General features: G+C 35.5%; 1 protein-coding gene across 1 annotated transcript in view; it reads right to left on the bottom strand.

The window, feature by feature from the left end:
- LOC131481299 (protein eyes shut homolog) overlaps positions 1-23,563 on the bottom strand; it is a 1,058,324-nt gene that overhangs the window by 783,814 nt on the left and 250,947 nt on the right. Inside the window, exon 11 of the mRNA XM_058669692.1 lies at positions 155-279. Within this exon, the coding sequence (XP_058525675.1) occupies positions 155-279 (125 nt within the window). The remainder of the gene's footprint in view (positions 1-154; positions 280-23,563) is intronic.

The raw sequence follows: 23,563 nt of genomic DNA, 5'->3' as shown, positions 1-23,563 counted from the left end.
TTTTTATATATGACTTTACTGATACTCAACACTATTACAGGTGCCAGTTGTCAAAATTGTATTATGTACATAAAATATAGGTAAATAAATATATATCTTAATAATCTATACAACATAGTGAAACATTTGTATAGAACATCTGTAGAACAATTACCTTGTTCACATATGCAACTGTATCCATTGATGTAATCTTCACAGTTGGCACCATTTAGACATGGTGATGAAGAGCACTCATCTACATCAGTTTCACAAAATCGACCAGAAAATCCAGGAAGGCACCTAAGAATAGAGTGAAAAATAAACATGGATATGTCACATGTGTAAGCAATATTACTTTTGGCCTTGAGATTTCCTTATTAAAATTTGTTTTTTGGGGATCTAACTACATGCAGCTAGAATTTTGTAAAAACATAATAAAGTGTAATAAAATTAATTCTGACTTCTAATACATGCAGCTCCTATTATTTAGCACCTATGAATGCTATGTTTTGTAATATGGCCTTTCAAAAGTAATTAAGTTAGATACCTTGAGATTAGTTCATCCTGATTTAATTTAGGGGGTCCTAAATCCAATGACAACTGTTGGTATAAGTGAAAAGACCATATTTATGAAAATGGAAGCAGACATGGGCATTATGCAGCCCCAGACCTTGAGAATTCATAAAAGCAAGTGTTCACTGGAACATTTCAAAGGAATTGTTTCAGCGACAGTCTGATTTTGATGATTTGGCTTTCTGTGTTAGCCAAATTTAGGCATTGCTTTATTTGGATAGCCATTTACAGAGGTATTTAGTTGGGTACTATTGAAAATAGATCCTGTGTTTCTGAAAATTATTTTATGCAGCCACAAGTAAGTTTTAAGACTATCAAACGATCCAGTATGTTGCTGATACCACTGTGCTAATAATGAACCATCCAGAGAAGTAATTCCTGACAAAAATAACACTTCTAACTGTGTATGAATTAATGGACTAAGCTTTCATTATCAAGATGAAGTTGGAGAATCAAGATGGTGGAAAAGGGCAAGGACATGTTTAAATGGATGGAAAAACATTTAAACAGGATGAAGCAGAGAGGACATATTTCAAGAAATAGGAAAGGACAGAACAACAGTAGAGGGGTACCTGGAGACTGACAGACACAGGAAAGCAGCGGACACAACGGTGTGGTGTTTCAGTGACTGATACTCCAGCGGCATTAAGCTAACAGCAATCTGAACTCCACCAGCAACCGGGTGGGAAGAGACTTTCACTGGGAACTTGAAGGTGAACCCAGAAAAAGAACAGTCCATCCTGCTGGTTCGTTTGATTTGACCAGGAGCAGAGAGAGAGCAGCAGATCCCAGATGGACAGCGAGAGAACAGGGTGGATTTCACAGCCCAGTCAGCCCCCTAGAGCTGAATTGGACACCATTTTGCATAAGGAGGCAAAGGCAAGGGAAAGGACTGAGCATACGCTAAGCTGCGAGTGAATTCTTTTCTGACTCAGTGAACTGCATCGAGGTGGCATTCTACAGGTTCCACCCAAGACAGGTCTGGATAGCCCTAAGACCTGACAGCCAGCAGATCAAGAACTCTAGTAGTGGTACAAACAGGCGCCATTTTGGACACTGTGGCAATAGCTTTAGGGCTTCAGTGGACAACAGTAAACTGCAAATGTGCTGAGCTTGCAGGAACTCACTGAGTTCAGTAGATTGCACTGGTCCCGCAGGAAACTAATGCCAACTGTGGCATCGTACGGGTCAAAATAGGTCCGTGTGGCACTCAGATTTAACGTCCAACAGGTTCTGACAATATCAGTGCCACCAACAACCTAACTACATAGGATGCCTGGTGTCTCTCTAATCCTGGGACCTGCTCCAACCGGAAGTGGGAGAAAGGTTGCAGAGACAATGGTGCAGCCTCAGCATGGTATCACAGCAGGTGGTGAGCTCGGAGCTGGGGCTGTGGAGACCACGGCGGAAATTAACGTAAGAATACAGACCTGGATCATACGGTATGTTGATTTTAAGTTGTTTGAATGTTCTCCATACCGTATGATCCAGCAATAGCACTCCTAGGAATATATCCAAATCACCTGTTTTATGAGAAACCAACATGTATCCCAATTGCAAAAACATGGAAGCAACCAAAATGCCCATCAGCAGACGATTGGATAAGAAAGCTATGGTTCATCTACTCCATGGAATACTACTCAGCTATTGAAAAAAACAAAATGCAGTTCTTTGTGGCCAAATGGGCCAAACTGGAAACCATAATGCTAAGGGAAATGAGCCAATCCCAAAAGGTTAGATACCACATGTTTGCTTTAATTTAAGATGATATGATGTTATGTAAAACATGCAATGCTATGTATGTTATGTTATAAGTTGTGTATAAACTAAAATTGAAATGTCAATGAGGTGGTCACAGAAGGTGGTTAAGAACTCGCATTTTATTTTTAACATATTGGTTACTCATTACTATGCCAATTAATTCCATAATGATGTAAATTTTTGCTGATGGTATATGGGAAGGGTCTCCCTAAGAAGTCGTTGAACTAGGCCGGACAGCAAGATGCTGGACTCTATGTTTGGTATATGCTTGCAGTGAGGGAATTTCAACTCAGCTTGAACTGTGGTTATATAACAAGGTGGAGTAACCCAACATGGGGGAAGGGTTTGGGGAGGGGTGGGGGCATCCCATTACCTATTAAACTGTGTCACATAATACAATGCAATTAAATAAAAAAATATTAAATGCAAAAAAAAAAAAAGAAGACAGACCTGGAACTCACTGGAGGTTGTGGCACCTGTGGCTGCAAGCAAAAAGGTGTGTACCAACTACAATTAGTAAAATTGTATTGTAGACCTGTGGGTGACACAGCTTAGAAACCTGCCCCAAGGAGAAGACTCTGCTAACCAGAAGTACAATGACCAAGAGCAAAGGAAGAGACAAAAGAACAATGAATATTACTGAAAACTCCCCTGCAAAGGAGCAAAACCGTATGCCAACCCCAGAGTTAACTGAGGAAGACATTGAGAAAATGGGGCACACAGAATTCATAAAACTCATTTTAAAGCTTCCGATCAACAATGAGAAGCACATACAAGAGTTCAAAGAATTTAAGGAAGCAATAAAGCAAATCAAGGCTGGCATGTCAGAAATTAAGAACACAGTAGAGCAAATTAAAAGTACAATGGAGAGTCTCCAAAATAGAATGAAGGAATCAGAAGAAAGAATCTCAGAATTGGAAGATATTTCCTGTCACCAGGGGGAAGCAAACAAAAAGCTGGAAGCAGAGCTGGATCAGGCTGAAAAAAGTATTCAAGAATTGAAAGATACTATTAAGAGGCCAAATATAAGAGTTATGGGAGTCCCAGAAGGTGCAGAAAGAGAAGCTGAGTTTGCAAATGTATTTAATGAAATAATAAAGGAAAATTTCCCTCATCTGGAGAAAGAATTGGGAAACAATATCCAGAAGGTGCATAGAACGCCCAACAGGCTTGATCAAAAACGATCTTCACCAAGACACATGATTATCAAGCTCTCTTCAATTGAACATAAGGAAAAGATCCTTAAATTTGCATGTGAAAAAATTCAACTCACATATAAATGAATGCCAATTAAGCTTACAGGAGATCTCTCACAGGAAACTCTACAAGCAAGAAGAGAATGGAGTGACATATTCCAGATTCTAAAAGCTTTCTTTTGTCTTTGAAAATGAAATAAAATTCTTCCACAGTAAAGAAAAGTTAAAAGAATTTACCTTTTCCAAACCTGCCCTACAAATGATACTTCAAGATGTTCTCTTCACAGAGAAGAGGAATAGCACCAAACAAAACCAAAGGCAAAAGGGAAGAACAGCCCAGTAAAATGACAACAGAAGACTAAACCAATGAACAACCCATTCCTAAAATGAAAGGACCAAAGTACCACCCATATACATTAAACTCTGAATGTAAATGGCTTAAGCTCAAACGTCATAGATTAGTAGACTGGATTAAAAAATAAAACCCATCTATTTATTGTCTAGAAGAGACACACTTCATCAACAAAAATCAGCGGAAACTCTATCGCATGGGTTTTGTTGTTTTTGTTAGTTTCATCTCTTCAAAACACTTTCTTCTGATTAAATCATTCAATGACTCATAGATCATACAGTAGCATCATTTTCTTCAAGAAGGTTCTTGATTTTCATTTCTTCAGCTACACGTTAGTTATTTAATAGCATGTTATTTAACTTCATGGCGTTGTTAATTTCTTTTTTCTCCCTGATGTTGATTTTGTTTTGTGGCTCTTCATTTAAGGGGATGTATAGTAGCTGTGTAATGGAGACTGTCATGTCTAGTAACATGTCATTTAACTTCATGGTATTGTAAATTTCTATTTTTCTTTCTATTGTTGATTTTGTATTATGACTTTTCATTTAAGGGGATGTACAGTAGCTGTGAAATGGAGACTAACATCCTGATGTGAGGATACAATGTAGTATGCATTTCTACTTCCAGACAAAGATGGACTTACAATGAAACTGTTAACTATTCCTTGACAATAAGAAGCTGGAACTCTCTGCCATTGTCCATGCCCGTGATGATGGACATATGACTGTGTATGAAGAACTATATTTTAGCAATGATATAGAGGAACTAGTTGGGGGGGAGGGAACTGGGGAGGGGATAAGGGAAATGCCAGGAGCCTACAGAATTTTATCATAAAATGATAATAATAATAATAATAATAAGTAAAAAAAAGATGAAGTCATTTTTTGAATTGTCACTTAGACTGTCAATCTACCCCCTTTTATAACAAAGTTATGCCATTTTTAGTCACTAGAAGAGTTACCCCACATACAAAATGCAGAGTCAGTGCTCAATTTGTTCAGAATTGAAGTTTTAATTTTTTCTAAGTATCAATAATTGCTCTTCAAAAATGCATAATTAAGATCCTCATCAGTATTATATGAAATGATCTTTAGTCTACATCCTTAGCCATTATTAATAGTATTATCATTATTATTATTACTGAATTTTACTTCAAAGCAAGAATATCAATGAGGCACAATATTTCTAAGGGATTAGTTTTAAAAAATATTTAGTAGTTTTTTATTTGGTAATAGCTTGGGATTGATGGGAAAGTTACAAAAGCTCCCACTGCTGATTCTTCTTATTAAAAATTTACACTAATATGTAAAATGTCATAATGTTGACATATTATTGTTAAGGTGTAAATAACTATTATTTTAATTTTCCTCAGTTTTACCCAATATCATTTTGTTCCTCTAAGAATCCTTTTCAGAATATTATTTCACATTTAATTTTCATGTCTCTTTGGTCTCCTTTATATTGATAATTTCTCACAGTTTCTGATCTTTGCCTGTTTTGAGGAATATTAGCAAAATGTTCTGTATACTGTGAGTCTTAGCCTTGCTATATGGCAAGTGTCTGTGTGTGTTTCAGGGAAGGAAGAGAGAGAAAAAAAATCCTATCACATCAGATTATGAGTTCTTTCAATGGAAGTTGTCATGCACATTCGACATTTAGAGGGAAGAGAAATTATGCTCCACCTTCCTAAGAAGGATGTAGATAAATATTTTGAAATACTTGTCCGTATCTGAACAAAAGAAAAAAAATTCTGGCAACCTGAGTGGGTTTACTTCCTATCAGTAAGTCAGTTTAGGAAGAAATGGCATTTTTATTGCATTTTCTATTTCATGAATAAGGAATACCTCTTTATTTACTGGAATTTTACTAGAATTTTATTTCTCCTGTTAGCATTTTGCAATTTTAACATAAATTGTATATAATTGGGAATTTATAAATTATCGATGTTAAGTGATTATTATTGTAATTGCTTGTTTTGTGTTTTCTTTCCAATGTCCAATGTTCATTGCTAGAAAATGATTAATTTTACAACCTATAACTACACTACAGTATCTTAGTATCTCAGTCCAGGAATATCTTAAAAAAATCACTTTAGATTTCTTAGGGCTTTTCAAAAGACAACTACTACATTTGAGAAAAAAGATAGTCCCATTTGTTCTAATCCAATTTTGAAGCCAGCTATTTATTACTTTTCCTTGTATTATCACCATTGGTAGAACCTCTAGGATAATGCGAAATAAGAATTCTGAGGAAGAATATTTGTGTTTTATTTTAAAGTTTTAAGGAGAGAGTAAGTTTCTCCACTAAGTATGATCTTAGAGTTTTGGGTTTTGTTTGTTTGCTTGTTTGCTTACTTTTTTTGTATATGCCCTTCTTTAGTTCCAGCAAGTTCCTTCTAATCCTAGTTTTTTGGCAGTTTTTGTAATGAGTGAGCATTGAGATTAACCAAATGATTTTCTGCATCGAAAAAAATAATAATATCCTTCCTATCTATGTTACGTAGTGTTAATAGAATTGTTGCCAAACAATATTCAGAATTGGTTGGAGTTAATGTAGAATCCCCAAACTGGGTCTGCTTGCCCAATGTGTAGAAAGCCAATTACTGACATTGGGGTGGTGTAAAGAAGCAGGTCTTTATGCCAAAGCACAGAGCAAGGAGCTGGGCAACTGTTGCTCAATACCTAGCTCCTTCAGTAGTCACAGGTAAAGGTTCTTTGTAGACAGGTAATTGGAGGCTGAGAGGTGTGTACATGCAAAGTTCCTGATTGGTCAAGACATTCCGGTGAGTTCCCCTCCATCTGGGTGTCATTTGAATGCAGTTGCATTGTCTCCAGGGTTTCCCAGAAAGAGGATACTGGGCATTAAGGTTTATCTATAGGCAGACAGGAGGCTCCTTGTGATTTAAACCCTGAAGTCTTTCTCTCATTTTGGTGACTTCCTTTTCATAAAGAACAGGCAAGGAAATTTTGTGCTAAGGGAGACCAGCCAAGGACACCTGGGGTTGGAGAAAGGGCATGAGTCTGGACCATGTTTCTACATCAAAGGAATTTGGTTTGAGAATCATTATTCATCAAGTGATTAGAGACATGAATATCATCATGTTTATGCTTCATCAACTATTTCATGTATATAACAAATTATACTGTGTGTTTCCTGCTAACTCAGACTTGTTCTCTTGAGTAAACTCTACATTTCAATTCAAGCTTGCATATTGGCATAATTGTTTGGTGATTTGTAAAATGCCTAAAACTTCTAATTTTATATTCAGAAAGTAATATGGAAATGGAAGAGCTAAAGAGAGAATGAGAAAGAGAGATCCTTCATTAACTCACTAATTCCTCAAAGGCTGTAATATCTAGTTCTGGGCCAGGTCAAAGAGCCAGAAACTTCATTCTCATCTGCCATATTGGTGTTAGGGGCTCAAGTACTTGAGTACTCTGCTGCTGTCCTTCCTGGCATATTGTCAGCAAGCTGGCACTTATATGTGGCTTGCTGGCATCACAAACAGTAGCTAAGCCTGCTATGCTACAATGTTGACCTCTAAACTTCCACTCCTTTCTTAAATGTAAAATTCTCATCTAATTGTTAGAAATGTTTTTGAAAGGTCTTGTAACAATAGAAGAGCATAACAGCACACTGCTATTCCATTGACGATCTTTACACAAATATTTAGTTTGAAGTGCTGTTGGCAAATGGTGAGAGTGACCCCAAATAAGTCTGCAAAATAGAAAGCACAGCTTTACCAACTGTTATAAAAATTACAAATGTAATCATCTAGCATTATGGTTCTGTTACTTTCATACTCTTTCTTCCTTCAACACTCTGCCAGTCACTACATCCTCAAACTTTTTTTGCAAATCTTTGTCTAAGTTTTCAGTATTGATATTGCTGATAGTGTTTCATTTTCCTTTTAATCTGAGGGATGGATGAAGAGAAAAAAATTACAAAATTCTCACACCAGTGGCCCAATTCTGAAATGACTACAACAGCCTGATGGGTCAGGCCACAGTTGGGATCAAGGAATACATTACTTGACACAGTGTTGCAGAGAATTTCATGAAAGACCCTGATCTTGCATTGTTGAACATGAAAGAATTTAACACAGACAATTTCAGTGAGCAAAGCTAGCTCCATTAAAGATACGAACCTCCTGCCAAGGCATCAGGAGGGGTGGTTTCAAGGATGTCCTCTAAGCACAATTTTGAGAAAACAAAACCCAGAAGAGCAGTTGGCAATCACAGGCCAAATTTTAATCCTGTCTACATTGCTGAAAACAACAAACCATCAAAAGGATGTGACAGGCCACCTCCTCCTCCTATTTCCCTGTAAATTAAAATCTCAGGCATTGTCCCTGTGCTTCCTCAGGTTAAAAATTCAAGGAGAGGGGCTGACACATTGATCTGATTAAAGACAGCTTTGGGAAATTCCCTCAATACAGTTCCCTTTTTACATTTCACCGTGGACTGTGACCCAAACTACTTAGTGGCTTGACTCTGTAACATCTTTTGAATCCTGGGGTACAAATTATTAGAAAGCTGGAACTGAAGGCAGAGCCAGGACTAGAACATAGCACTCAAGTACAGCATGCAAGTGTCTCCATAGCTATGCTTCATTTAGATAACTTCTATTTCAGATTTATTAAGAACAAAGTCATATGATTTCTTTTCCATTATCTTTGTCATTTGTTTTTTGCCCATAACCATAAAGCAAGCATAATCCAGGTCTACTATTAAATATATTGTTTATGGGAAACTATGAAATTTACCACATCAAAGTGACCACTTGTTTCAAATTTTCACTTGATCTTAGCCAGAAAGCTGAGAAGTGATTTGTTTCATATTTTCAAGGTAAATTTTATATGACAAATTATGGGAGTAGTTTTTAGTCAATATATTAAATAAAATAGTGTCTGCATGAATTTAGGAGTAAGAAATAATGAGTAGCATTCAAAAAGTCAATTTTTATTCTCAAAATAAATTCTTCATAAATCTTTATTTTTCATGTTAGTTAGGATGAGTAACAATTCAATTTAATGCAACTTAATTCAACTAAGACACTCACACAAAACTCATTTGCCTTTGTAATATCTACTCCTACGGTTTTAAAAGAAGCATATCTGCAACATTTTATACGCTATTTGCTTGTCTTTGATATATAATTGAATAGAATATAGCTTATAATTGTAAAAGAGGAAAAGACAAAAGGCAATCTTTAAAAACTTATAAAGCACCAACTTTGAGGACAGTAACTGCCTAGAAGTTGAGTGTTTATTCATTATTAGAAACCTTGATGGATGCAATAATTCTCAAGTTAAGAATATTTAATAATTTTCATATATTTAAATAAGATATATCATACAATTTCAGAATCCTCAGGGTTCTTATAGGTAATTTACTTTCTTTTTAAATAACTCATGAGTACAACTGCACGCAATTTCTTGAACAAGGAATATACTTAAACATTAAATGTACAACCCCCTAAATATTAAACATGCCTTTTCTAGGTAACTGAACATCACTAGCGATGAACTGGGAATCTCCCATTAGGAACTCATACATTCTGTATATAACTCTGATCTAATTTAATTTATCAATATTGTGGTCAAAAGTCAGCATCTTTTACAGTTATTTTTTGCTTATTTTCATGTGATTAGAGAATAGTCATGGACAAAATGGAATAAAACAAACCACTTGACATCACTCTTGTCATTTTGTCTAGACTTGCATGTTTTGGATGACATATCCGATGGTCCAATCGAAACTGAAATGGGCATAACAAGTGACCTAAGTGGTTGGAATCCAAACACTTTCACTTAATCTATCCCTCATATGAATGGCTATAGAATGAGAATATTGACTTTCTTTTCTTACTGTTTTCATAGTTTGATTTGAAAACTATCAAATCACTGAGAAATATAAGAAGAGTACAGGAAGATAAACCAGGAATATTTAAGTGATATGACTAGAATGATCTTGCCATTTGTTCCATAGAATTCCAGTCCATTCTGTACTATTTGAACATGTTATACCCTCTACCCTCTTAAAAATATTGGTGTTCAAAACTGATTTGGTTAAGAAATCACAGGATATGGTTAAGAACTTGCACTGTTATAACGTATTGATTACTCAATACCATGTCAGTTAATTCTATAATGTTGTAAATTGTTGTTGATGTTGTGCTGGGACATCTAATTGATTGGGACGATATTCTGCCAGCTCTACCTTCAGACCAGAGAAGGTCTCCCCAAGAAACTGTTGAATTTATCTGGACAATAAGATGCTGGACTCTATGCTTGGTATATGATTGCAACGAAAGAATCTTGACTTAATTTGAACTGTAATACTGTAACAAGGTGGAGGAATCCACCAAGGGGGGAGGGCATGGGGAGGGGAGGGGGGAATCCCAGAACCTATGAAACTGTGTCACATAATGCAATGTAATTAATAAAAAAACTCATTTGGTTAAGAAAGAACTCATTTGGTTAATATGCTGTAGAAATGTGATCGACTGGAAACTAAATTATTACTTGTATTTTCATATGTGTAATCCTAGTTTATGAAGGCCTTAAATAAGTGACACACAGTATATCATAGTTGGTATGGCAAATAATTAGTTTTATTAGTATTGCCTAAAGCATGCATTTTTAAAAGCCACATCTACTTTTACAATTTTACTTTTATTTTGAGTAATTATTATTAGGATTAATTAGGTACACATGTTAAAAAATATTCTCAGAAAGCAATTATTATAGTGTACATTTAAGTTTCGTGAGGGCAGGTTACAAATCTGAATGTTGCCCAAATAGTATTAATTTTGCATATGAACAAGTCAAATAGGTCATATGAAAAAGAAATAATAACCTGTACCAGTGATCACAAATGAACAAAATTCAAAAGGAGCCTATTTTTATGGATGATACTGTATTAAATCAGTTTTCATTGAAACTTGGCTTTACGTTTTCATGTTTTAGAGGGGGTCAATACTGTGCTGTTATTTTGATGTGTACTACTGCCTATTCAGAAGCTGACACTAAGGAGTCAGCTGCTTTCAAGGAAAGGAACCCCAAAAATAAAAGGCCTGAAAAGAATGAAACATGAAAGAAAGAGAAACCAATTGAAAGGACATTGTTATCATCTTGCCACTGTGGCTGGGAATGAGCATCTTTAGGAAGTTGGGCCACATATGTTAAGATATGGAGATTATTTTCTCATTGAATATCGGCTTACTTTAGATGCATTTCTGTTGAGTGGATTATGCAGCAAACATGGCTTCTGCTTCTTTTCCAGGATCTGTTGGATAAGCTAAGCACACGCAACATGTCCACTTATAACTATGGGAAATCCCAACAGGTAAAGAAGAAATGGGAGCCTGTACTCAAGAGCTGCATGGGTGAGCTTAGACAATCACTCAGCCCCATGCAAGCCTTCATGTGACCACAGCTCAGCTGGCATCTTCATTGCAACTTTAGGAAAAAAATTGTTGGCTGGGATCACCCAGAGAAGCTGTTCTAATCTCTGACTCACAGGAACTGAGAGTAAATAATATTTGTTGTTTTGAGCCTGTGTGTGTCTTAGATTTTTTCACATTTCCAAGCAACCCTAATGTGTAAAGGTGGAGGAATCTGAGGGGAGAGAGAGTGGTGAGAAGAAACAAAAGTCCTGTTCCATCTGCCTCATGTGGAACCACAGTATACTTTATATGTTAAATAAAATATCAGGAAACAGAGACAAACTACACTGAAAAAATAGGAACCTATTTTTATGTATTCACATTTAGGAATCTACTTTTATACATTCTACCTTTAAGTAGAATTATGGGATTAATTTTAGAAGTTAATAAGCAAATAACTAGAGGTAACCTGGACAAGAAAACTTACCTCAATGTATTTTAATTTCTATCAGCAACTTTTCTAAATTATGAAGAAAGTTTGCAATTCTGTATTACATTAGCCTAATTTAGTCAGCAATGAATATTATAGTTAATGGTAGTTAGATTTTTCTAGTTATGCACACTTCAGGTTTCATGGTCATTTACACAAGTCTGAAAATCCTAAAAACACAACCCAAACCCAAGATGAACATATTTTTAGTTTACCAGTAATTAAGACCCTTCATGTGGTCCAATTCATGTTAAAAAAAATTCTGTCAGCACACATGTTTTGGAGGAATTCATTGAAAACATGTTGTTTCCCATGAATCCAGGAGGGAAGAGGTTTCTGATGAGAATGGTTAAGTATTTTGCCTTTTCAGTGCCCATATTTTCTAACGCTAGAATTTCTTAACTCACATATCAAAGAAGTAGATGATTGTTTTTTAAAGGATTCTCTGTGTGTCAACACATGGTTTTCTAAGGTAACCCATTTGAACTTTCAGTAGCTTAAGTCAAAAGTTTAATATGTAGAGAAAGGGGAACCCATACACCGTTATTAGAACTGTAAATGACTGAAGCACTGTGAAAACGGTGTGGAGATTACTTAAAAAGGCCAGCTCCATGGCGTGGTGGACTGATCCTTCGCCTGAGGTGCGCGCATCCTACATTGGCAACAGTCCTAGCCCTGCTGCTCCACATCCCATGAGGCTCTTTGTTAACACATCTGTGAAGGCAGCAAAAGTTGGCCCATTAACTCTGTTTAAAAGATTGTGGTAAAAACACATTGACATGAAGACAGACACAACTTTGCTTGGCAGGTTGTTTTACAATTACTGTTTAAGAAGCAGAAAGCAAAAGTTGTTATCTTTTGAATGATCTTTTGCGTAACTAGTCTGATTTTCTTTTTGTAAGATTCTAAAATAATAAATAATTTATTCAATCTTTTTTGGCAATAGCAAAGTGATGAAAAAAAATCTCTAACGAAGTTTATGTCAATTTCATATGTCCCTGAAACGCTGACAAATTTTTAAAGTCTACTTTTAAATCATGTTCCTTCATATTTGCCTTGAATTTCTTCCTAGTTATCAAGGGATTTAATTCTGTTTCCTCAAGGTCAGGTAGTACTTGGTTACAAGACATGTTTGAATTGGGATTAGTACTAAATGTAAGAACATTTTACATCCTACACAATCTTGTAACAGCAGAAAATGGAAAAATTGCATGAAATAATGAACACTCAAGGGAAAAGACATTTTGTACTTAATTGAGAAGAGAAGAGTATTATGCATTTAAAAATATTATATCTTTCTAGTTTCACTTTCTAAATATAGGTCTATGCCAAAATCAATGCTTGAACTTTGTTTTTCATCTTGCCACAAGGCAAGCTGATTAACAGATGAGTATAAATCACACATATAAATTTCTTTTCTAGATAATTTCTATGTCCAGAGTCCATTTAATTTTTGTGAAGTCCTTATTTACTTATTTGAAAGTCAGAGTTGAAGAGAAAGAGGAACAGCAGAGTACGATGTTCCATCGGCCAATTCACTCCCTAGACAGCCACAACAGGTGGGCTGAAACCAGGATCTAGGAGATTCTTCCAGGCCTCCTGCATGTGTGGCAGAGGCCCACATACTTCAGCTATCTGGATGAATGCAGCTGCCACACAATCTGTCCATATAGGAGCTTGGCATCAGACATGGCAGTTTTCCTCCACAATTCTAGCACATGGAGTATATTTTAATTTTAAGCTAGGTTTTCAGCATGTGTTCTAGTGCAATATGAAATGAAAAATAATGCCTGATATTTAGGTTGCAACTAATCATCTCACTAACGTAATCAAAATGATGAAGAATTGGCCACAGTTAAACAAGCTGAGCTTCAGAAAATTTCGACGAAAGACTTAAAACTGATGCTTCATCAGCCTAAGTCATGTTGTAATTATTAATCAATGCATGAGGTGAACCTGAAAAGGACGATTTAGGAAGCATTATATCAAGACAATGTATTTCTTTAAAAATATTCCACAGTTTCAATTAGGCTTGCTAAAATACTGCTCTATTATTTTGACTCTCACCTGTGAGAACTCATCAAAACATTCATAAAGAATTTATTTTATGAACAATTACGCATGAATTTTAAAATATGGACATCAAAATAAAGGGTTTCTTTTATTTGATATATTTGCACAGATTTCTGAATGTAGTCCTTGCGTTTTAACAAAATGTATATTTTCTGATCATTTCTTATTCAAAATTATGTTCTTAAGTCTGTGTTGTGACATACCGAAATTGAACCACGTTACGTAAGTACAGAAATGTAAAAAAGAAACTCAGGGGAAAAATAAATTTATTTAAATTATATTCATTCTAAAACATGGTGAGAAAACATGTGATAGACATTATAAAGTGAAAGTTGTAAAATAATTACGCTAGAAAATTTTTATGAATTACAATAAAATTTCCAAGCTGTATTAGATAATTTAAGCTAGGAGTATGTACTTATTTCACTACGAGAAATTATTTTAGCAAAATCATTTTATGCAAAACTTAGGTATTTTCCCTTTATGTTAGTCACTAAGTATTTTCACTTTTTTTTTAAGATTTATTTTTTTATTGGAAGGGCAGTTGTGTAGAGAAAAGGAAATACAGAGAAAGTTTTGTCCACTAATTCACTCTCCAAGTGGTCACATCAACCAGAGCTGAGCTGATCCAAAGCCAGGAGCTTCTTCTGGGTCTCCCACACAACTGCAGAGTCCCAAGGCTTTAGGCCATCCTTGACTATCTTCACTGGCCACAAACAGGGAGCTGGATGAGCAGTGGAACAGCTGGGATATGAACTAGTGCTCATATGGGATCCTGGCACATGTAAGGTGAGGATTTAGCCACTAGGCTGTCTCACTGGGCCCAGTGTTTCTGCATTTCATAGAATATACTTTCTAAGGAACCTCCTAATTATGAATTTATGTATATTTTCAAATTCTTTGATTTGAAATCTGGCCGGCTCTGATGGAATTTATTTTAGTTTTTTAAAGATGTACCTATTTTTATTGCAAAGTCAGATGTGCGGAGAGGAGGACAGACAGGAGAGACAAGAGAAACATCTCCCATCCAATGGTCCACTCCCCAAGAGGCCACAAGGGTTGGACCTGAGCCTAGCCGAAGCCAGGAGCCCGAAATCTCTTCCAGGTCTCCCACGAGGGTCCAGGGTCCCAAGGCTATGAGCTATCCTCAACTGCTTTTCCAGGCCACAAACAGGGAGCTGGATGGGAAGTGGAGTTGCCGAGGTTAGAACCAGCACCCCTATGGGATCCCAGTGCTTGCAAGGCGAGAATTTTAGCCTCTAGGCCAGCATGCTGGGCCCCCATAGAAGACCTGGAAGAGGCTCCTGGCTGCTGGCTTGAGATTTTCAGCTCAGCTGTGGCCACTGCGGCCGCTTGGGGAATGAATCAGGGAATGGAAGGTCTTCCTCTCTGTCTCTCTTTCTCTTTGTATATCTAACTTTCCACCAAAAATAATGTTTTAAAATGTTGTTGCAGGCTTGCTGACAGCTTGGAAAACCAACACCTGCCACTTTAGGGATGGTGACTGACCTTGCCCAATCTATGGAAAAATACTAGCCTTCCGTGTTGCCCAGAATGTCTCAGAGAAATCTACTCTTATGAACTGACACTTCAAAAACGTGCAGAATGCAATTTGAAAATATAGTTAATATTTTAAAAATCAATTATTTAATTACTGAAATAATTGTGCATATTCCAAGTGACCTGAATGTTGTACATGCATATTTGGATGAATTAGAGGTCCCTCTGAGGAACAAGAAAAACCGTCTGACAATTATGCTTTCTTTCTGAAATGGGAGTTTCAGTGTTCATGGCTATATTTAAAGGTTGCTTCCCTGAGGAGCTGTGACTGGAGTCTCTAAGTATATCTAAAATAATGAGCATTTCATTTGGCTTTTAACTGAACAACACAAACTAATAAATTAAGTGTTTGTTAAAATTAACAGATCTATAATTTATAGAGTGATTTTCTCCAATCGTGTGCTTTGGTTTCTGGGTTTTTGTTTTTGGTGTATCTACTGCAGCTTTTTACTTATGCTAAAACGTAAATATTTTTGGATATAATAAAGCTATGTGAAATGACAGCTGCTTAGCCTACTCAGAGGAAAGGAGAAAAAAACAACAAAAAATTAAGAGGTGAACATACTAACAATTCCATTCCTTCTCACATTTTGGATTTTTGAAATTCTAATTTTCTCTTTCTCCTGACAATATTTTCAATTGTGTTCTTACATTCATACCAAAGAATTGTTACTGCACCTTATTTAAAATAGAAAAATTAAGTATTGCTTTGTAGTTAATTTTTTTTAACAAATTTCTATCTTCCAATGTTTTCTTACTCCTGGCATTTTAGTCTTTTCACTTTTAGAAACTCTTTACTATTTCTGTAGAACTTAACTAGTGGCAATCAAGTGTCATCTTCTGTCTGAGAACACGTTTCTCTCTGCTTCAACACCTGCAGGACAGCTTGTTGGGGACTGCATCCTTGGAGTTTTCCTGCAGTGTCGTGAAAATATTATGTCATTCTAGTGTGCTCTCTAAGATTTCTGCTGAGAAGTCTGCATTCAGACAAAATCTGAATGCTTTATTTTTTTGTTTATTTTTTTTTTCTCTCACAGATTTGACAATCCTCTTTCTCTCTGACATTTGAAAGTTTATATTACTATTTGTCTTGGAGTTGGCTTGGTTGGATTGAATCTGACCCGTGACATTTGACCACACTGCACCAGGAGAATTATATTGTTCTTCAGTTTGAGAAATTTTCTTTCATCATTTCTTTGAATAAACTTTGTACTCTTTTAATCATTTTCAAATCCTTCTTGAACCCTAATAACTTCAACATTTTTCTTTCTTTCAGTGCTGTCCCAGCATAACCGCACGTTTTCTTTTTGTGGATCCTTGCTTATGTCTGTATTATATTTATGAATAACCTGGCTTGAACTCATTAACTCTTTCTTGTGTTTGATTTATTCTGCTATTGAAACCTTCCAGTATCAATAAATTTTGCTTAGTGTAATTTTCATCTCATGAATTTGGTTTTTTAAAAATTATTCCAGTAAGCTCTTCTGTTAGAGTGTTATCTCTCTGTGCTTGTTTGAAGTTTGTTGAGTTTCTTTAAATGATGCATTTTGAATTTTCTAACCAACAGAACTCCTCTTTTTTTTATTGCAAAGGCAGACTAACAAAGAGAGGAGAGCCAGAGAGAAAGATTTTCAATCTGCCTGTCCATTCCCCAAATGGCCCAACAGCTAGAGTTGAGCTGATCTAAAGCCAAGAGGCAGGAACCTCTTCCAGGTCTCCCACATGGGTGCAGGGCTCCAAGGACTTGAACCATCCTCTGCTGTTTTCCTGGGTTGTTAGCAGGGAGTTGGATTGGAAGTAGAGCAGCCAGGACATGAACCAGCACTGATAGACAGAGGTTTAGTTTGTGGAGTCAACACACCATTCTCTATAACTACCTCATGATCTTTTTTTATTTTTAGATTTATTTATTTTTATTGGAAAGGCAGATATACAGAGAGGAGGAGAGACAGAGAGGAAGATCCTCTGTCCGATGGTTCACTCCTCAAGTGGCCGCAACGGCCAGAGTTGAGCCAATCTGAAGCCAGGAGCCAGGAGCTCTTCCGGGTCACCCACCCGGGTGCAGAGTCCCAAGACTTTGGGCTGTCCTCGACTGCTTTCCCAGGCCATAGGCAGGAAGCTGGATGGGAAAGCGGGGTCGACAGGGTTAGAACCGGCATCCGTATGGAATCCCAGCTCGTGCAAGGTGAGGACCTTAACCACTACGCTATCGCACTGGGCCCTCTTGATCTATTTAGTTCATGACAGCTTTTCTATTATTTGAGCTAATATTGCTTAAAAAATCTTAATGATTGAGGGCACACAACTTTATTTGCATGTAGAAGATTTAGGTATTTATTATAGACATTTAATCTAGTTTGTGTCTATTCTCCAAGGAATCTAATAAATCTGATTTTTTTTTAATTTTTTGAGTCTCTGGAGACCCCTATTTCAGCCCTTGGTGACACCCTACGTCCTAGCTAACCACAACAATGCTCTTAGTTATTTCTCTATTTTTGCCCTAGAGAGTAACCCAAGCCTATGGATCTTTGGGCTTGAACTAGGGGATTCTTTACAGCTTTCAGACTCATCTCAGATGCAATTATCTGGCCCCAGGCTTTTAGGCAAAGACTGGACATTCACCTTCCTTTCCTCTCCCAGGTAGATGACTGTTTTCTCCATTTTGTGCTACCAGTGGCTGAAAGAGAAATGGAGCAGAGTGATCCTGTGTCTACCAATGCCATAAACACCTGGAGCCTGGGTCCTGTCTTGAGCCCATTGTCCACTAGAACCAGTTTAATATAAGGGTAGAACCAATGCCAATATTGCAATCGGTTATCTGTTGCTTAATGCCTCAAGACTGTTGCAAGCAGCCACAGGTATTGCAGGTTGGGCTAGAACTGTTGTTGGAGGATTCCACTTTGTAATGCAGCAGGTTCAGAGTCTTGACTACAGACTGTGGCTTCTAACTAGGATCATTAGTATATACTCTATTAGGGTTTACAGGCTAGTGACAATTTCCAACACACAGGCTTTCTTTGCCTTCCTGTCCTACCCTTGAACAACTGAAGTCTTCTTTCTCTTTGTCTGGATAAGATTGTGAGAGGGGTGGTGATGGGGCAAGGACACACGTCTGGCTCCCCCATTAGAATTCCCAAAAGGAGTATCCTCCATGATCTTCACACTACATCCAATAGACATTTTGCACCTGCTAGCCAATGGATAAGATCAGCCTAACCTTCCTGTATTTCCTCTCACCTTTCTAATGGGGATAGGGGAGGGACCTATGAAGTGTGAAAGTACCCGTGAAAAGCCACTGTAGCCAGCACCCACTTTCCCATTTCTTTGAATTTCCCCCTCCCTGCCCCTTGGAACATACCAAGACACTAAAACTCTAAAACCCAGCCTACTAAAAAATTGGGCCTTCTGCCATGTGCTTCTGTCTGCCAGTTGGTAGCAGATGACCTCTTTGGATTTATTTCTTCAATATTAAGTTCAACCCCTCCTGTGAATCCTCTCCCTGTGTCTTCTTTGTTTTTTGAGGCAGTCTCTGGTACACATGGCTGAAGAGGGTCTAAAGACTCAGTCTGCAGGTACCCGCACTTTAAGTCTAAGCTCTAGACTGAATTTCCTCTATGTCTCCAAAACAAGATGTTTTCCCATGCTATACTGCATAGGTTCCTCATGCAGGAAACTACCCTGCTTGTCATTTCAATGCCTCTTTCCTTATTATTATAGTAAAGTAAGGCTCTACGGTTTCTTCTCTGGGTTCATTAACCTTTAATGAAGGACTTGGTACATGAGTAGCTGTCAAAATCGGTAACTGTATAGGGCTATGATCGCTAGAAAAATCTTCTTCAGTTGCCATATTTCCTCATTGTTTTATGTACTTAATGTTTTATTAAGCTTTTTATTATGCTTAAATATTAGCAGTATAAAAATACTTTTCTTACTTTTCACTACACTAACCCTGAAAGTAGTTTCAAAGCTTAGTTAATGATATATAATGAGTTAAAAAGTCTGGCAAGTATTAGTGAAAAGGAATTAAATGACAGGCTTTTAAACTGAATATTAAAATTCATGCAAGCTATAGAAAATAGGTATTATTGAACTTCTTGACGAAAAGAAAACACAAATAGCTCATCTTTCTCTGCTCCTGTTTTTTGTAATCACTAAACACTAAGTCTTATTATAGAGACATACCTAAGGGATATTCAGCTCAGAGTCCAGGATCAGCGACCCTTTCTGAGATGATTCAGACTTCCAGAACCTTTCTCCAGTAAGTGACATTTCTACTTTACAAAAGATGTTGAGTAGAAATGAAAATCTGCCTTACTGGGTAGGGTAGATGATTCCAAAACTATTTCTACATTGCAGAACTGCTTAACACATACATTGTACTGCTATCTGACAAGGTATAGGTGCTAGGCTTCAAAGATAAGCTAAATAAATGTGCAGAATGCAGTGGAATAGCATTAAAAGAGCACTTCCATTTCTTTGCCTCACCAATAAAAAATATTTGGAAATTATTATTGTTCCTTCTGTTTTTGTCATTGCCAATGTCGTTATTTAAAGCCAGAAGTAATTTTAGTGATGATGTTGACTTGGAAATATGACTCACTCTTTTCTGCTTGTATTTAAGTTTAACATGCTGAATATTTGTTTTCAGAACACATAAAATGTGATCATATTTTGATAAGAATATGCAAAGACCAGAATTGATTCAGTCAAGCTGGTTTGTGTTGTCATCTTTATAGTAAGGTATTGTGCTATTCAGTTTTTCAGTATATTTTCCTCTAAGGAAATCTGATATGTTACTGGGAAAGGTCAGGCAGCCTAAGAATAACGGGGGGGCGGGCAGTGTGTAAGGTTCAAAATGGTGTATTAACACCTGATGCTTAAGGACTGGTAATAATCCAAAATGGATAATTCAGAACACACTAGTTATTATAACGCCATTTGCATAGAATGTGAAAATATGATTTGGATTGTCCTAACTAGAATATTTAATGAGTTGATCTAATTTTCCCATTGGATTGTAACCCAAGAAGGTAGACTCGAAGATGTCAATAACAAATTTTTGTCACAATATATAGTCTACTTTTCAGTAAAGATAATATGTACATAATAGAGTCAACGATAGAATAGTATTTCCTTGGAGCAGTCATACCTGGATCCAGCTATACCTAAAATTAGCATTATACATATATGTGCTACCTTTATGAGCTAGAGGAAGTTTATTAAATCGTAATATGGAGAAATGATGAACAGGAAAAATACAAGAATAAATATTTGTGGTATGCATGTATACATGTATGTATACAGGTTACAAATCAATTGTTCATTCCAGTCTAGCTGAATCACAATTAATATCTATATATATACACACACATATATATATATATATAATAATAGCCATAATATGGACTCAACCACAGTGTCCATCATTGGAGAAATGGATAAGAAAAATGTGATATGCATACATAGAGAGATATTTATTACTGAGTATATTTTATAGCAGTGATATTTCTATTATAATGAACAATAGTAAATTATATGAATTTCATAATATTTATATATTTTAAATGTATAGTATAAATGATGTATTACAAATATATAACTCATGTATAATTATTTTGTTAAATATATAAAGGAATATAATATAATGCAGCAATAAATAAAAATGACATTCTCTCTTCTGATTCCTTATGGCTGTACCTGGAAGACTTCATGTTGAGTGAAATAAGTCAGACAGAAGGACAAATACCACATGCTTTCCATTATATAAATATGGGAATTAAAATTCTTTAAAAATAAAAAATAGAAAAAATTAAATGCCTGTTTGTATTATTATTGCTCCAAATATAGTTTTGTCAAATTCAATTAGTCAAATCAATGGCTAAGGATGATATACTACTATATGATCTTTTAATAATCTTTGGTTATTAAAAAATTTGCTATCTACATCAATTAGTCTTCTAATTAATAAAAATTCAATTTTTGCTGATAGTCCTTGTCATTATCCTGACTTTTTTTAACTTTTTGCTGTTTAATTCTTTATTGATAGAACTTTAAGACTTTAACTTGATTAAAAAGCAGAGATTTCTATTTAGATTAGCACAAAATAATTAAATGAAGAGTGATATTAAATAGGCAGAGTATTTGTATAGTACAGAATAAAATGTATATTAGTTGCATTAGAAAAATACAGCTCATCATTTTATAATTTAATCACAACTCTTACTTTCCAAAGAACATGCATATATGCAAAGGTAGATTCAATCATCCAATTATTTAATAATTTGTTAAAAAATATGTTACTGTTGTCTAATGGCATAGATGGCATCAAACAATAACCACAAAAATATGTAGTTTCTTTTATAAGGAAAAACTTACATAAGTTATATGGAAACAAACAAGCTAAAGGTTAGAAAAGTCACCTGAGGAAGTGATTTGTAAGGTGAAATCTTCTGATTTATGTATAATAAATAGAAATTATATTTAGATGGAGTTTGGTGATTGGCCATACAGATATTGATTATAAATAGAACAAACATGGCTTGCAGAGTTGGAAAATTTATGATCCTACTGTATGTCTGATACATTCTTTTGATATCAATCATGCTTTTAAGAAATACTTTTTAAATCTGTATATTGTGTCAAGAATAAATCTCTTTAGCTGCTTCATTCTAAACAGCCACTTCTGTCACTGGAAATTTATATAGGAACAGCTATACATTATTAACAAGCTATGAAAAGTCACTGGCTAAATGTCACCAAAGCTGAGCTATAGCTGCACCTTGGGATTCACACAGCAAACAGTTCAGTTTTAATCATGTTGGACCATAAGATCTCTTGACATTTCAGCAGCAACTTTTCCTTTTTAACTTTCACTTGAATCAGACCTCTATTATCTCAGCTATAATTTTTGGCTTAAACTGTGATAGAAAGTTTTACCTTCTAAATTAAAAATGTGAAAAAAAAATCGATCCATCAAAGACCTTATCTTTCATTTAATCAGTGCTTACCTGCACCCCTCTTGCTTCCCACCCTCCCCAACCCCAAGAAGAGTGAACAAGGACAGCTATAAAACTCAAGCATCTTTAGAACTGTAAGAATGTTTTTGAACTAAATGCTTTTCTGTTACATCAATACCCATGAGAAATGACCTTCCTGAAACACATTAAGATAGGTGATTGATTTTGCTGTTTTTCTATTTTGATAACACGAGTTAGTTTCATATTTTAAAAATATTCATTTGAATGTTCCTCTGCTCAAGGTCCAATAATATTATCAGACATCAATCTTTCATGCCCATAAAATGCCAAATTTTATTAACAGTGTTTCATTTAAAATCTTATGTATAATATTATGAATGTGTATCTTGCTAAGTGCTATCATTTTAGCCTTTCATTGTGGAATAGTCAGATAATACTAGAATCAGTTTATTTAAAATAGCAATAATCATAAAAATATAAAATAGATAATTAGTATGAGAGGGCTTCAGAAATGTCACAGATTATTTGTATTGATTCTAATTTCATTTTTCTGTGTGCTTTTTGAAGGCACTTTCATATATGTATCTCATAACATCATATCATATACCTTAATGTACATAAAACATAACATGAAAATGGCCAAAATGTAATCAAATACAATTTTTTTTTAAAAATGCATTCATTCTGATATAAATATGCTGAGTTTTAAAAATAATTTAACTATATATATTGTAGCAATTTATTGATGAGTAACTATTAAAATGTTATGTTATATTTCTATTTACCAATTTTTAAAACTAAAATAAATATATGTGGACATAAATTTTACTTCTTGATTGTCTTTGCTTGATTTTAAAGGTTAGCACATAACTAACTATAGTCTCTCACAGAATATAAATACATAAGAAAGAGGAACAGTTAAGAACTGGATAATCTGAAAATACATAAATTTATATATATATATAATTATACACAGATGTTAATAAATTTAATTCTCTGGATAATGTATTGAAATACATACTGGTTTTATTTGGGGGGTTGTTTTATACATAGGAATGATTATATGCAAGTATTACAAAAATTAAAGAGGATGGGGCCAGGCACGATAGCTAGGCAAATAAAGCCCTCCCCTTGAATGAGCCGGGATCCCATATGGGTGCTGATTCTAATCATGGCAGCTGAACTTCCCATCCAGCTCCCTACTTGTGGCCTG

This window comes from Ochotona princeps, chromosome 1, assembly GCF_030435755.1.
Source record: "Ochotona princeps isolate mOchPri1 chromosome 1, mOchPri1.hap1, whole genome shotgun sequence".
Classification (NCBI taxonomy): Eukaryota; Metazoa; Chordata; class Mammalia; order Lagomorpha; family Ochotonidae; genus Ochotona; species Ochotona princeps.
The sequence above is the reverse complement of the archived record's forward strand: the minus strand, read 5'-3'. Positions and strand labels throughout refer to the sequence as shown.